Raw genomic sequence first — 16,632 nt, 5'->3', positions numbered from 1 at the left:
CACTTTCACAAAACAGATAAAAGTATAAACTGAAAGAAAACTGGATAAAAACTTTTATTAGAACTGAAGGTACCATGTGCCCATGGTTTAATAGGTAAATACAGAAATAGTTACAGATGTGTATGTGTGTATTTATGTGTTATACATATATACCAATACACGTATAAGTGCAGCTGGGTAGGTATGTATTAGTATAAACCTCTGTGTACATATCGCTACCTGTATATGACAGTGCCAATGCACAGACCCGATACAACTCCAGTAACAATAAGCATACTTAGTTCATGGATCTTGGTTTATAAATAATACCCTAGGAATTCTTGGAGAAATACCAGATTCTTAGGGTGGGCAGCAGAATTACAAGATCAATCTGGAACATTCAGAAAGTAAGGGAATTCTCAGTTAATGATAGAACATATCAAATCTGGGACCATTTGAGCATGAAAATAAATATTACTAGTGATGAATTAGAACTTATTGAATAAAATGGGAATGCATGAGCCCATGTTGCAAATAAAGGTAAGTTAGTTAGGTTCAGTGGGAAATTTCCTTAATAGAAGGACAACTAATAAATGTAAAATGGCATGAAATTGGAAAAATATCACCAGTTTGCAACCATGATAGTAATTAATTTGGTTGTGAATCAGTAGATCCTAACCTGTTGGTACGGACATAATTACTGACTTAGTTGGGAATCAGTGGATCCTAACCTGCTGGTACCCTAAGTATTTATAAAGAATAGGGTAATTGCATTTTCCCAAGTGCCTCCCCACTAATTACAAGGGGGAAACAGAAACTCTGAAGTAGAAACCTGATGTGCTGGTGCACTCTACAAGCGAAGGCGGGAGGGTGGCAAGTGTGAGCCCAGCTGAGGGAACTTAGCAACTTAACGAAACCCTGTCTCAAAATAAAAAGCAAGGTCTTGGGGTGTGACTCTGTGAAGGCCCTGAGCTCACTCCTCAGTACCCGGGAAAAAGGAGTTTATAGGAGGGAAGGGTGTTACACGCGACCTTAACCACTGAACACATTGGGTCTGTGTTTGGGGGAAGCACAGGTATGTGTCTCTGGATGTGATGCCATGTGAAGCATGCATATATGTAGTCCTCCTGCCAAAAATAAATGGCTTGAAGCTGAATGTCCCTTTCTGCTTTGAAGTTCCTTTATTATATGTGATTGTTAAATAAAGTCTGTAAGTTGAACTCACAGGGAGAAGAGGCTAGCTGGTAAATATTTAGCAAATATATTTTCTTATATTCTTTTGAACACATTGTAATTAGAACTTAGGCTGTCACCTAACAGAGATGTCTCAGAGATCAGTATTTTAGTGAACATTTGAAAATATTTCTCAAGTAACCCATGTATTTACTTTGTGAAATAAACCTTACTGTTTTCCCTGAGTTAGCCAGGAAGTATTTCTATTCGCCCCATATAAAAATATTTGTTTTACATTCACTAGGCAGTTAAGTCCTTCTTACCCCAGTTATTCAGCATGTGTTCAATAGATTTGTGAGTTCTCACTGTGCCTCACTTGGTGTTTGTGAGTATTGCTGATATAACCTTTGCTTTTGTGGAATTAACAGTTAATAGAGCTTAGATTTTGTAGTATATATTTGGTTAACAGGGATGAGTCATGATTATACTTAAAACGTGTAGACATTATTTTTTTTAATATAAAAATTCTTTACAGTACTTACTGACCATCACTATTTGGAGAAGACACCATTATGTGCTATTCTGAAACAAAAAGCTCCTCAGCAATACCGAATCCGAGCAAAACTAAGATCATATAAGCCCAAAGGACTTTTTCAATCTGTAAAACTTTATTGTCCTAAATGTCATTCTCTGTAAGTATTTTTCAAAGTAAAGCAGTTTTCGTTCATATTATAGTATTTGTGTATATACCTGCATATATAAAGTTTTAAGTCTTGAAAATGAGTAAGGTGTGACTCGTGTATAATAATTTGGAAGAATAGTAACATTTTAAAAGTATTAAATTCTTAATAAATCCTTCCATTTTATTCTTAGTGAGAGTAAATAAAAACAGGATTTTCAGATCTGAAATTTGGATGAGTCACTCTAATCAGAGCAAATGGGAATACTAAGTTAGGAATATATAGGCGGGGACTTTCTTTCTTGTCACAAAAATGCCTTCTTCAAAAATAACCCTAGTAATGGAAATACTTGTGTTCTGCTTAAGAACTACAATAGATGAGTAGTAAGTGCAACTTCAATTTTGTTAGTAATAGAAAATTTCTTGGTGCCTTAAAGTCTTAATTCTAAATACCATGTTTTATATAAATATGTAAGTAAATTTATAGACCTGTTTTGTGATCTTATTAATATGTGTACAGATCAAACAAATTCAGAAAATTATTTTAGCTTATATTTATCTTTGTAATGCAACTTGACTATCTTCTGTCTAACTATAAAATGTTTTAGAAATTGTAGTTAATTTATATATATATATATATATACATCTGAATGCCATAAATCTACTCTTCACTATAGTGTGCTTCCCTGTGTAGCTGTATCTAGACACCTCCATGTGTTTATATATTTACATAGTATTCATGACCATTTTGAGGGGAGACTTTTTATTTTAAACAGAAAAGAACAAAAACAAATTAACAAACACAAAGACATAAACAAAACAACACAAAAACAATAAAAATAATACAGAATTTCTGTCACTTTGTTTGGGGAGACTTTTACTCACCAAATCGCTAAATAAAATGTGAAGGACCTACATTTTTACTCATTTTTAACTTAAAAAGGCAGTTAAGGTTGTTAGGACTAAAGACATGTAATAGCTTTACACAATTTTTGAAGTATTATCAAATTTTAGTTCATTAAATTCTATAAACTTACATAGATCTCCCTTTAAGAAACAGAGCATCTCAGAGAAATTGAGAGTTCCCAAGGACAGTGACAGAAGCAGAATGAAGATAATAGACCCTAAACGGTGCCTTTTGCATTCTTTTTTTTTTTTTTTTTTTTGGTTTTTCTCCGGTACCGGGAACCGAACTCACGACCTTGCACTTGCCAGGCAGGTGCTTTTTGCCGCTGAGCTAAATCCCCAGCCCGCCTTTTGCATTCTTGATGCTTTCTCCATGGGATTTTTCAAAATACTATTAAAAGGATTTGAAGTGAATGCTGGTTTACAGTAAATGCCTGAGAAAAGTGAGATGAGATGGAGTGAGGACAGCAAGCTGCTGCAGTTTTTTCCCACTAAGAAGTTTTACTTTGTCTAGAGACCAAAGCAGATCAGTACTGCGAATAGTTGCGTGTAGCTTCGTCATCAGAAGCAGGTGTGGAAAGTGTCAGTGGTTAATGTAATTGTGATGCAGATCTGCTGTGCTGCAAAATATAAATAAAAGTCATGTAGTTTACAAATGAGTTGCCTTCTTAGTGCATGAAAAGAAAGTCCAGAGCTGGTGTTTAAGTGGAGAGTTTGTTAAATCGGAACTTTTTAGGTTGCATAAAAATCATTTTCTAATACTTCATGGTAATGTTTTAGGCAAGAAGTTCCACATGAGAACGATTTGGATATAATTTTAAGAGATGGAGCAAGTAAAACTCCAGATACCAAATTACAAAATACGCCCTTATATGATTCAGAAGTCTGGAGCACGGAGGATCAGGGAGGACGAAAAGTTGTGACTCATTTTGTAAAACGTAACGGTGTTCTCCCACTTTCAAGTGTGTGTCTCATTTTGATAGAAGGTAAGATATTTAAGTACCCATCTTTTTAGAATGATTTTTTGCACGCTTTTCAAATATATTGCTGTATAATATATTTTATAGGTAACCTAATGCATATAAAGTAAAAATTTTATAAAGTGGAATATGTGAAGATTCAAATATATGCACATATATATTGAACTGAATTATATTTTTAATTGATACATTAAATTCAAGTATTTACCTTTATTCATCTTGTTGGATTTCTGCATATAACCTTGTCACTTCCGTGTTGGTGAAAAGTAAAGGTGGTGGTTGCCTATGTACAGCTGCGAGTGTCTCGGCCTCTGGATGTCACTGTTGTTTCATACAAAGAGGATGAAAGTCAGTTGAAGTCTTAAGTCAAAGAAGAGACTATCCAAATGCCATCCCTTGACAGGTTTTAAAAGGATGAAATTTGATTATGTATTCTTTTTTCATTTCCATTTTTGTGTAATTTCCATCTAGTATTAATATATACCACACATCTTTCCTTAGGCCAAATTTAAAGTTTCATATTTTTACCCTGACATTTCCTCCCATATAACTTTCATGTATTTCTTTTCTTTTTCTTCTGGTACCAGGAATCAAACTCATGACCTTGTGCTTGCCAGGCAGGAACTTTGCTGCTGAGCTAAATTCCCACCCCCCATATAACTTTCATATGAAAGGAAATTCAGTGTGTATTAGATAAATACTTGCTTTCATTTTATGAACTTATCTTTTATTTTTTTATTGCTGACATTTTTGTTCATAGAAGTAATACATAATCATAGATATATACCAGTACATATGTGTGTGAACAGTGGCATCATTTTCACATGTCCGTTCTTTAAATATGAGTTGTCAGAAACTACTCTGTTCATTTACTCATTGCGACAAACGTTGCTCTCTCTCATCCTAGCAAAGTTGTCCTAGTGCACACACACGCTTTTGGCAACATCTGAGAGTTATTTCTCTACCGTTATCAACTTTTTAAAACTTAATGGTTTATCAGGTTTTTTCAGAGAGAGCGAGCCAGTAGATCAGATTCATTCCTAGGAACTGGATCACATGACTATTGAAGCTGATAATTGCCAAGATCTGCATGCTGAGTCAGCACCCGGGGGGCCTGGACAAGTTGGTGGTATAATTAGTCTAAAAGATAGCTAGCTGGAGACCCTGAAAGAGCTGATGTCCAGATCAAAAGCAGGCAGGCAGGGGAGAGTCTCCCTCACACAGGCAGTTGGCTCTTATGACTCAGATATTCCGCTGATTGGATGTGATCCACTCACTTTCAGGGGGACAACCTGCATTGCTCATTCTTCCGATATCTCCTTCAAAAGAACCCTTACAAAAAGGTTCACAGTAATATTTTACCAAATAAGTATGTGGATGTTCATTCCATTGCTGTTCTCTTCCTTAGAATCTGCTGTAGAAATGCTTTAGAAGTAGTCAGTAATTCTCTTTATTTTGTAATTCATTAAATATGAGTATATGGTCACATGAACTGCTCTTCGTGTCTGTTTTTAATGTTGACCTAAAACTTTAAAAGAATAAAGTCAAAACTGAACTTATTTTGGCATTAGTAATATAGCAAATTAAATAATGAGAATCCTAACATACTTTTTGCCTTTTAATTTTACTCTTGCTTACTTGAACCAAAGTGTCCTGGCAACAGTTAGTTTATATTTAAGAAGATGGTTAAGATTTCACAAACTTTATATTTTACTCAAGCCTTAGCAGTTTTGTACTGATTTTTTTAATTGATACATTGTATCCTAAATTTACAAATTAATATTTTTCAAAATAAATGTGTTGAATCTCTATGCTTATGACTTCTGTTAATCTATCAACCTCTTTAGTATTTACTGTATTTCAGGTGTTACTTTATAGGTACTCCATTTTACCTACCTCATATTTTACTACTTGAGTTTGTTTATTTTTTCACAGGAGGTACACTTGGTGAAATCTGTAAACTTTCAAGTGAGTTTCATAGTATTATTCCTGTAAAATCTGGCCCTGAAGACCTGGAGCTCCTAGACCTTTCAGTCCCATTCCTTATACAAGGAAGACTGTATCACTATGGGTATGTTTTCACTTCAGGGATTTTTAGAATTAAAAACTGTATTTTTAACATTTTATCCAACTGGTTACTATGTTACATAAAATAGCTATATATTTATTGAGTACCATCTTACATATACAGGCAGTTCTGGATTTATAGTGATGGGATTTATGATTTTTCAGTTTCACAGTGGTACAAAACTGATATGCATTCTGTAAAAACCATGTTTTAACTTTTGATCTTTTCCTGGCCTGGTGATATGAGGTATATGAATACTGATTCATCTTATGAGGAAGAAACTAGAGTTCTTAAGTCAGCAGATCATGAGGGTGCACAATTGATATTCTATAGTACAATGTGTTACTAAGCTGTATTCTGTCAGTAGGCTGCGAGTATCGAATGCATTTTGATTTAAGGTATCTTAAATTTACCATGAGTTTATCAGTGTGTACCCATCTATACTACATTTCTCTAGTATATATCTATTGTTTTGATAAGCACATATATATATTTGCACTATGTGTGAGGTTTAAGGCTACCATCATTTTGTTCCTCAAACAGGCTGATACTTATTTTCTTGCATGACAAGAATTTGGATACTAAGTTCAAAACTGCAAACCTAGTAACAACTAATTAAGTTCTAGAGTTGCTGACTCACTGAATGACAGATTTTCTGCCACTGAAAATGGGAAGATGAATGCATTATGATCTACAAAGAGATTTTTAGATGTGGGAGGAGCAGAAAGGACTACAAAATATACTTCCTCTTCTGCTTGATGAAATCATCACCCAGAAAGGGTCTGCTTTGCAAAACCTTGGTTATAGGATGGTGTCTTGGTTGCTTGTCTCATCACTGGGACAGAAAGCTCAACACCCACTAAAGGAGGAAAGGCTTATTTCACCTCACAGTTTGTAGAAGTTTCAGTCCGTAGTCACCTGGCTCTAAGGTAGGGTGGCATGGCAGAAGAGCATCGCAGAGGGGCCTTGCTTGTGGTGTGGTGGCAGAAAGCAGAGTGTAACCAAGGAGGAAAAGAGATAGACTCTGCAAGGCTGAGCCCAGGGACTGCCTCTTCAAACAGGCTTCACCTCCCAGCATCATGTTTAGCTATAAACTCGTCAGTGAACTAATCCACTGAGGCACTCACGCCCCTGTGATCCAGTAACCCTCCACTCCCCTACCTGTGAGCACATGACACTTCAGAGGAACGTCTGGATGGAAACCATAACAGATGGGTACATTGTATCACACTATTAACCTTTCCTTTTCCTGCTCCTAATTTGTAGCAATTCTTTGTCACAATTATAATGTATAAATCTTGATTTGCCTTGAAAAATTGCTTGCTGCAGTTACCATGTCTCGGTGCATGTTCCTCTGGCTTCTGTTCCATCTGCAGCACATCAAAAAGCTTTGGCGAAAAAGTGGAGCGAAGTGACTGCTAAGTAGAACCCCTACGTCTATCTCCGTTTTCACTCTGGAGCTCCCAGTACCTTTATACTTGTCTTCAGACTCGTGACCTCAGAGTTGTCTTTCAGATTTAACCACCAGTTCAACAATAAAAGCGTATAAGTTCTGTTTGTTACCTCTGAAAAATTCACCAACAGATTGAAAAAGAAAACACCCTCATCCTCAGCCTCGTGCTCTCACCGTCCCCCCTCCTGTCTCCCTTCTACCTTCCCTTCCTGGGGTAGTGTGCCTTGCACGGTCTAAAGCAGCGGGAAGGGAAATACTAGTTACAAGCTCCAAAATGTAACTTACTCATTTCCTACGAGTCGTTAAGAAAAAGATTTTTTAAGGCTATTAATCTTTTTACCAATTTCAGCATGAACTAAGCCATAAATTTTGTTTATACTTCACACTTTAAGACATCTTCAGATTTGCTGGTACTTTATCACAAAAGCCAATGTATTGTTTATTTTTTTCTTTTGAATTAGGAAATAATTTTAACTTACAAAAAAGTATCAAAAATAACACCATACAGTTATGTATCCAGTACTTACATTTAACAAATGTTAGTATTTTAGCATTTTCAGACCTGTATGTTTAAGAAAATAAATTTTGCAGAAAAGGAACACATCTTTCTAGTTATCCCATCTCTAACACTTCCTTCTCAGAGTTAACTACTTCTAACTCTCGAAGTCAGTCCTTCTCATCAGTGTTTTTATGCTTATATTGTGATTTTTTTTTTTTTTTGGTAGCGGAAATCAGACTCTACCTTGTGCTTGCCAGGCAGGCGCTGTGCTGCTGAGCTGTCTCCTCGGCCTTTGTGTAAATTCTTAAGCAGTATAGCATATTGTTTTTTCTAAATTTGTGTAAACTCATACTATGGTACTTCTTTTACTGCTTCCCCTTTTCATTCAACGTTATTTTCAAAATGTATCTATTGATAAATCTAGATTTAGATTATTTTGATACCTATAAAATATTTGATGAAGTAATCATAATTTTAATCCTTTTTTTCTAAATGAAAACGTTATTTCAGTTTCTTTCATTTATAGATGACAGTGCTAAAGGACTATAATACGTTTACTTGCATATTTCCTTTATGACACAGTCAGTGTCGTGGACCATGACAAGTTATTTTTTTTCAGTGTTACGGTGTGGTTGTATTAGGAAATGGAACAAGACAAAGTGGGTAATAGAGAGCATTTTACCTAGGAAGGTTCAGTGTTACTCCCGAAAGGTCTGTTTTGGTTTCATGTGTACCTGTATGTACTGTACCATGGTATCAGTTAATTTTTACTCTCTCTGACAAAAGTGTTTGAAAGTTACTCCTAAGGTATTTACCTAGAATTGGAACTATTAGATCATAAAGTACTAATACTGTATTCATATTTTTGCTTTGTGAGAGAAAAAAACAAAAAGTTATTTTCATGGTTTTAACAATTCTTGATCCCCTTAATAAAAGTATAAAAAATTCAGTTTTTGTCAAATTCTCCAGCACATGGGATTTATCAAAGCAGTAGTTTTTTAGGCTAATGAGTGTCAAATGGTGTCCATGAATACTTCGTTATTTCCTAGATGATTCCTGGGTTGAAGCAACATTTATGCTCGTTGGCTACATTGATAGCCTGTTCTATTAATTCTATGTTCACATCATTTACTTGTATTTCTGTGTGGTTAATAATCTTTTTGCTTCAGATGTGCAAATCAGCAACCTTAAGAATTCTTGCTATATTAGAGATACTAATCTTTCATCAGTTACATCCTTACTTCTAGTATATGCTATACCCTTGCAACTTTGACTTATTTTGTTTTATAGCTTTTTAACTGTTAATATAGTCATGTTTACCAGAGTACTTTCTAAAACCATAAATGTTTTCCTTAAATTTTTTTGAGACACTGAGCATGAGGGTACACACCTGTAATCCCAGCATTTGGGAGACTGAGGCAGAAGCTTTGCTCCAAGTCCAAGGCCAGGTGTACTACATAGTTAGTTTGAGGCTAGCCAGAACTCCATAGTGAGACTCTGTCTCCAAAAACAAATTGTTTTTTGAACGTGATGTTTTTTAAGTAGAATGTAGGCTAATGGTTCAGTTTATTTAATGGTTACACATATTCTAAGGTTTTATACCGTACTAGTGAGACTTTTCTTGAAAAGTATTCAGTTGATGCACTTTTAAAATTTATTGACGTGTAATTGTCCATAGTATTTTCTGATAATTTTTAAAATTCAGCTATTTTATTTAATACTGTTTCTTTTAATAATCTTTAAATACTATTTCTTTTAGTATTTCTTTGAGCTGTCATTCCCCCCACCATTGTTCTTTCTTTGCCAAAATAACTAGCTTTTTTAAAGCCTAAATTTGTCTTCCCAGCAGTATTATCATAGCTTTACTCCAAGGTTTAGTATATCGTATTTTTCTAACCATCAGTTCTAAATGTTTCTTAATTCCTTTTTGACCCATGAATCATTGAAATGTGTATTCAGAATTTTTTCACATGTATGATGTGAAAATTTGTACTTTATTTTGGGTATTATGTTTCATTTGTACTTTAGTTAGATTGTATTTTAGCAGAATACTGTGCAACATTTCAGATTGATTCTTTGGGATTTATTCAACTTTGCTTTGCTAGAATATTTATTTACACATTTTTGTGTCTTGCATGTCTGTGGAAAAAGAATATATATATTCTAAAATAGTTGAGTTAGCATTTTTATAGAGGTTGTGTATGAGAATAGTCTTGTTAATCAAAATCAAAACTTCTGTTTCTTTTGATTTTCTCTCTAGTCAGTTTCTTAAAGAGGTATGTGTATGTAAAAATAAACTCTGATTTTGTGCTTGTAATCTTTTATTTTGTCATCATTTGCTTTACATATTTTGAAATTCTTGTTGGTTCATGTAGGTTCAACACTACTTGTCTTTTGGTGAATTCATTGTTCTGTGTATTCTTACTTAAAGTCAACATTCCTAACCATGACTTTCTGCTTCAAGATTTACTTTTGCTAATATTGTTTGTTTTTAAGCTTTTATTTGTTTGTAAGATGGTAATTGTATGGTATATTATTTTTATTCTTTCAAGTTTTTGTGTCATTTTAATGTTACTTATAAATAAAAGACGCTACATTTTAATAATTGAATTTAAATATAGCTTTAATTATTTACATTTATTTAGTATATATTTCTAGATTCTTGTTTTCTATTTATCACATTTTTTACTATATTTTACCCTTCTTAAAAACTAGTATTTTTCTTTCCAACCTCGTGCTGAATTTACTTAATTTTTCTAATTTATCATGTTTAATTTTTTACTGCTTTAGAAAAAAAAATTAAATTCTTTGATTTAGGCTTATTACCCATAATTTTTAACCAGCATGCTTGTTTTACCAGTGTTTCATTCTAGTCTGTATCACAGTCCTTTTTTAGGTAATAATATTCTTTCATTCGTCTTTTTTGCTATAAAAGAAACATCTCTATAGTTGGTAATCAGGTGATAAAGTCTAAATCTAATGAAGTTAACCCCTGTTTTTCCTAATGTATAAATGAAAGGAGTTTTTTGAAATTGAATTTTTATAACTTTATTCAAGAGTATTTTCCCAGGTACATTTTCTTACCACATATCACATATCATAAACATGTTGGTGATTCATAATAAAAACTGAGTTACTCAGACTTCAAATATGTTGGTATATAAATAAAGCAAAATTATACACACTGAATAATGTGCAGCATTAACAATTGTATAGTTTTAGATATATTTACTTTTCAAACGATAACTATAGTCTCAGGCATCATAAATTACAAACTCTTATTATGTGCTTATTTAAAATTCTTTTTGGTTCATTTAGGTTCAGTATTGCTTATTTAAGATATTAATTACCCAAAATTTGCTAGTCCTGACTATTTTAGCGAGGACAGTTTTCTTCTAATGGTTATATTTCTCAGGACTGTGTGGTCGTTAGATATTATTCATAAACCATAAAATCAAAAAGTTCTTAGAAATCAACTTTGTTATTTTAATGACTTAAGAAATTCACTAGATCCTAATTAATTACTGACTTAGACCTGAAATCACTTTTCAATTTAAAGTTGTTCATTCTGAACCTTATATTATCTTTCTGTTGTTGGTTTTATGTAAAAAGCTTACTTTTTGATAATTCTCTTTTAAAACAAGTATAACAAATACAGTGTTCTTCTGTATAATAATTTACTTTTTTATGACTATATGTGCTTAAGCAGCAAAAACGTTATAATAATGATTAAATGAATTCAATTAATTTAAGTATAATTATTTCTTTTATTAATTTCAGGTGTAAGCAATGTTCTAGTTTGAAACCAATACAAAATTTAAATTCCCTTGTTGGTGAGACATCATGGATTCCTTCTTCTGTGGCAGAAGGTTAATTTAATTTCCTTTAACTGTATATAAGGTCATGTCACTGATTTATATTTCAGGATTTATAGATATGTAAGGCTGAAGTATAACTGTTTTATGTAAAAACTATTTACAGTGATTGTACTGAGACCAGAGTAAATGTTTAAAATATTTACAAAATCTCCTTTCCATCTTCCAGTATTTTTAATTATAATGGATATTTAGTATTCAGTAAGTGTTTTCCTGTTATTCATTGATCATAAATAATTTCTGAAAGATCTCTGCAGCTCAGGGCATCTTGAGATTGAAAGGGATTTTAGAGAGAGCTGGTACAACTTATCTCCCAGCATCCATCTACACAGGGCCACAAGAATCCTTTTATATTTAAGTTTTAACTGTGGTCACCCAGCCTTTTGTGAATGAGGTACTTGTTGCATTGAAGGGTAGCATATACCCTTAAATTTTAGTCTCTTAATACCGAAGCAAAAGTTGTCTACGTGCAACTTCAGTAGAGGCCAAATTCAGTGTACTAATTATTCAGACCACATATTTCCTCTTCTATGTGATAATCAGACTTTGTTCATTTGAAAATATTTGTTCAGCCTCCATTGAATCTTTATTGCTTTAAGCAGGTATCCACACTTCCTTTGGTACTCTTATGAATTCCTATCTATTGTGTTTCTCCTCTGCAGTGAACATTCCAGGTTGCTAATGTTTTTGAAATTTAGCATTCAAAGCTGAACATAGTGTTGCAGATGTAGTTTGGCAAATTCAGAAGATAGGGAAAATTATTGTTCTGACACTATCCACTCAGATTCTACTAGCCTAAAATTTCATTCTATGGGTGTTTATTTGTATACTTTGTTGTGTTTTCTTTCCTTTTTTTTAATCCAGCTCTATCACACTACTGTCTCATATTCTGTCTTGTCTTGTGCACTCTCCCATTGACTTTCACATGAACTTCGTAATACCAAGCTTGTCTCCCCATCATACTCTTAATGTGGTTTCGTTTTTGTTGGTTTCTTTGCATGGTCTCTCAGCGTAGGTTTTTAAAGTTCATCCGTCTGGGTTTTAGTGCACTGTTTCAACCTGCTGAGACCTTAGAAGCCTAAAAATCAATTCCTCTATATTAATAGCTTGTACTGTACTGTGCTTAAATCCATGTCACTTTGCCCTAATGAATAATTTGCCTGCTTAGTTGGTTCTGCTGTCTATATATAGGTTCCTTAGGTATAAGCTGATACAGTTTTCTATAAACATCGAGGTGTCTTCTTCAGAACAAAGTACTCTTGTCCTGTGAATTCTTATGTACTTAGGATCATGAATTTCTTCTTTTTTCTTCATCTTACAAAATTATGAAATCCTCAGTTCTGATTTTCTTGTTCATTAAACAGATGATGTACCTTAAAAGTAATAGCACATCACTGATATTTATAATATGAAGGGAGAGGTATATTAAAAAATACTTACTGATATGCTGTTTTTAGAACATTTTAGCATGTTAATTTTATCTTTGGTATGACTAGCATATAACAATTTGCATTTTATAAATCACTTGTGGTTTCTTTCAAGGTATCAACTCATGCTAAAGATATGATAATATTTAATCAAAAAATTCAATTGCTTATAATATCATGAGACATTACCCCTATGCAAAAGTAGTGGAGTATTCCAAAATTAACCTGCTAAGTGAGCTTAATGATTGATATTAGAGAGCAAAAGTCATATGTGTAAGATTTTCTTTATTGCTTAAATTATTTTAGTACATAAAATTTGTATGTATATGCAATTGATTTTGTCTTGATAAAAGCCACTCACGTGGTTTGGTCTTTCTTTCCTCGTTAGCATTGGGTATTGTACCCCTGCAACATGTGTTTGTTATGACATTTACTCTGGATGACGGAACAGGAGTATTAGAAGCTTATCTCATGGATTCTGTAAGTAACAGGGCTGGTAAAAGATATTTCTTATTACAAATTAATATGTTAAAAATTAATAAATTACTCCTGCCTTCCTTATTTCTGAAAGAACTTTAAAACTATAAATAAAATACATAAATCAAAAATTATCTTGCATATCTCTTTTCATCTTATAAATAATAATTGAAAAATGAAGAATTTGGAAATACAAATAGAGAAGTGACTCATTCTTTCTTCCAGGTATAAATTCCATTCCAGGGCCAAAGAGCAAGGAGATGTCCACATTGTGTCAGCATTATTTATAATCACTGTCTCACCACAGTTTCTAAACATTCATATTTCATATTAGAGGAAGTAGAGCTATTTTTTGTTAAGAAAACAGATACTGTATAAATTTGTGGGGCAGTGGTATAAGTCATTTATTTGAGTTCAGGCCAGTACTGTAATTCTTGAATTCTACAGTCTTCATATAGTGAAACAGTCTAGATTATGTTAGTAATTAGATGATTTAAAAATATTTTTGCATTATAGTTTCAAAAAAGTTAATACCATTTTCTTTTTCTGCCATAATGCTTTGAAGGACAGATTCTTCCAGATTCCAGCATCAGAAGTCCTACTTGATGATAACCTTCAGAGAAGTATGGATTTGATCATGGATATGTTTTGTCCTCCAGGAACAAAAATTGGTAGGTGGTATGATTTTAACAGCACCCACTCCTGTTTTTCTCAAAACAGCAACATACATGTGTATAATCTGTGGACTTTCAGAACTCTGAAATACTTTTGTCCAAAGTGATTGATCCACTCTATCATCAACCTTTTGATGAGACAGTGGCAGATACAAAGTAGGCATAAAAGAAAAGATTTTACAACTTTTTCAAAACAGGTGTGATCAGAACTATAGTGAATGCATAGGTTAAAAATATGTATTACAGTAAAAGGCACACTGCCATTAACCCCCCTGAGTACTTCCCCTCGCTTCACATCCATTTATCCCCTTGTTTTTGCCACTTTCTGCAGCAATTGCAGAAGTCCTTTTTTTGTGAGTGTCTTTAGTTGCACTTCCATGGCTGCCTCAGTGTCCTGAATTAATTCAAAAATTTTAGGGCAGTTTCATCAGTTAAAAACAGTATAGTGTGACCTCATCTACCTTACTCATTAGATCTGGCACTGTGCAACTTCTGGCCCTTCCCGGAGGTCAGAATACAGTCATGAAAGGTGAACATTTTGAGTTAATTCAGGACGTGGAGGCAGCCACAACAGAGCAATTAAAGACATGAAAGAGAACTTCCAGAACTGCTTCAGAAAGCAGCAAGAACAGTGGCAGAAATGTATTCAATTTGAGTGGGATGAATGGCAATGCGCTTTTTAGTGTAATTTTTTTTATGTTTAATCATTCACTGTACTTTCATGCATACCTTGTATAACAAAAGAAGCAATTTTGATCACAAACATATTTGGTGCTATTTATGCAAGAGCACATTTTACTTGAAATTATTCCAAAAACCATGAAATATTTACAAGAAGCATTTAAATTTTTAGTTAATAGTTTTTAATGTACATTAGCTGTTTTCTGTGTAAACATTAGATTAATCACTAGACTTTCATGACATCAGAGTCTGCGGCAGAATTTTCCTTCTGAGACCATTATTTCCTTTTCTGTTCAATCTTGCAGTGCCCAATCATGAGGTCCTGTGTTTCTCCTCATAGGTTTTATCAGTAACAAATTTCACCAGCTGCAGATTTTGCTGTGGTTTAATTCTTACAGGTTATTTTATATCAGCTTTACTTTTACCTGTGCAGTCACTGCATTTTAATTAACAGTTCTGTAAATTGATAGTTTTTGTTCATCTGTAACAAAATATAACGTATACTTTTGTTTGTTGTCAGTTTTAACTTGTGTTGGGAGTTTGAATTATTTGGGACATATTTCTGGGAGTAAAGCTCCTGGACTTACAGCTTTTGATTAGTACTGCTGGATTATTTTTTGAAAATATTTTACTTACCTACACTTTTACCCCCAGTGTAGGAGAGGTATCCTTCAAGCTTTACCCTTGCCAAATTAAATACTTTTCAGTCTTGAATATGAGGAATCATAAGAGCCTTTTCTTGAAACTGTAAATAAATTTACTGTGATCAGAACCAAATCCTAGAAATGACGTATATGTTCCGTAACATGCCTGGGCTTCGAGAACCAAATCAAATTTAGTGGTGTAGGTGCAGTGTTGACCTAATGGGAAATTTGATTCGGTTCTTGTCTAGGCAGCCTTGTGACCAGAAATGTGGAAGCAGTAATTTTGTGAGGTGAGGTAGCACTGTAGGTCATTGGGCAATGAACAAGGAAAGAGGAATGCAAATTGGAGATGAGATGATTACAACACCTTTGCCATCATTTTGAAAGTTCTAATCACATTTGCCCATTGTTGATCAAATTTCAAATTAATCACTATTAATAGTGACCTATTTATTTTTAATGGCTAAGTACCATTTTCTTTCTGATTTGTAGATGTGTATCCATGGATGGAGTGTGTTATCAGGTCATATAATGTCACAAATGGAGCAGAGCAGCAAATTTGCTATCAGATTTTCGACACCACAGTTGCAGAAGATGTTACCTAATATTGCCTTTCAATTGGCATATGAAACATACTGTAATTGCAGGAAACTTTATTACTTCCCATTAGATTATCTTAAAACACCTAATGATAACAGCTAAATACGTCACAATTTTATTTTAACCACAATTTCAGGGTTTTTTTTAAATACACAGACATTGTGTTACTTTAATGCCTTTTTGTAAATATTTTCAAAATGTTCTGATTGTGTAAAATGTCCAACATGACTTCCAGAGATTTAAAAAATAAGGTACATTGAATAAATAAGTATATTGAATAAATAAGAATTGTGTTTTCGTTTGTTTTTTGAGGTCTTTCCTGAGAAGATATCTTGTTAAATAAATCTTTGCGTCATGATTTTGTTTGGTTATATGGGTTTTGTCTTTTTTCTATTCCTTCTTTCCAGTGTTGAAAAAGAAGAGTTCTATTAACGCCTTGTGTTTACCCAGTGACAGTGTGTGCACAGTCCCCTAATCAGGAACGCAGAGCACTAAGAAAAGCTCATTTCTAGAGCAA

At 33.5% G+C, this 16,632-nt stretch overlaps 1 protein-coding gene across 5 annotated transcripts in view; it reads left to right on the top strand.

The window, feature by feature from the left end:
• Pot1 (protection of telomeres 1) overlaps positions 1-16,362 on the top strand; it is an 89,914-nt gene extending 73,552 nt beyond the window's left edge. For 4 of the 5 annotated variants that reach the window (XM_013503293.1, XM_005402346.2, XM_005402344.2 and 1 more), the window contains exons 11-17: positions 1,688-1,844; positions 3,518-3,723; positions 5,653-5,788; positions 11,518-11,606; positions 13,428-13,519; positions 14,082-14,187; positions 16,008-16,362. In XM_013503293.1, the coding sequence (XP_013358747.1) occupies positions 1,688-1,844; positions 3,518-3,723; positions 5,653-5,788; positions 11,518-11,606; positions 13,428-13,519; positions 14,082-14,187; positions 16,008-16,120 (899 nt within the window). In that variant the 3' untranslated portion in view covers positions 16,121-16,362. The remainder of the gene's footprint in view (positions 1-1,687; positions 1,845-3,517; positions 3,724-5,652; positions 5,789-11,517; positions 11,607-13,427; positions 13,520-14,081; positions 14,188-16,007) is intronic. The other variant, XR_001230883.1, reaches the window with a different exon arrangement.
• Positions 16,363-16,632: the final 270 nt, after the last annotated feature.

The sequence above is a fragment of the Chinchilla lanigera genome, unplaced genomic scaffold (genome assembly GCF_000276665.1).
Source record: "Chinchilla lanigera isolate Chin_1 unplaced genomic scaffold, ChiLan1.0 scaffold00078, whole genome shotgun sequence".
NCBI lineage: Eukaryota > Metazoa > Chordata > Mammalia > Rodentia > Chinchillidae > Chinchilla > Chinchilla lanigera.
The sequence above is the reverse complement of the archived record's forward strand: the minus strand, read 5'-3'. Positions and strand labels throughout refer to the sequence as shown.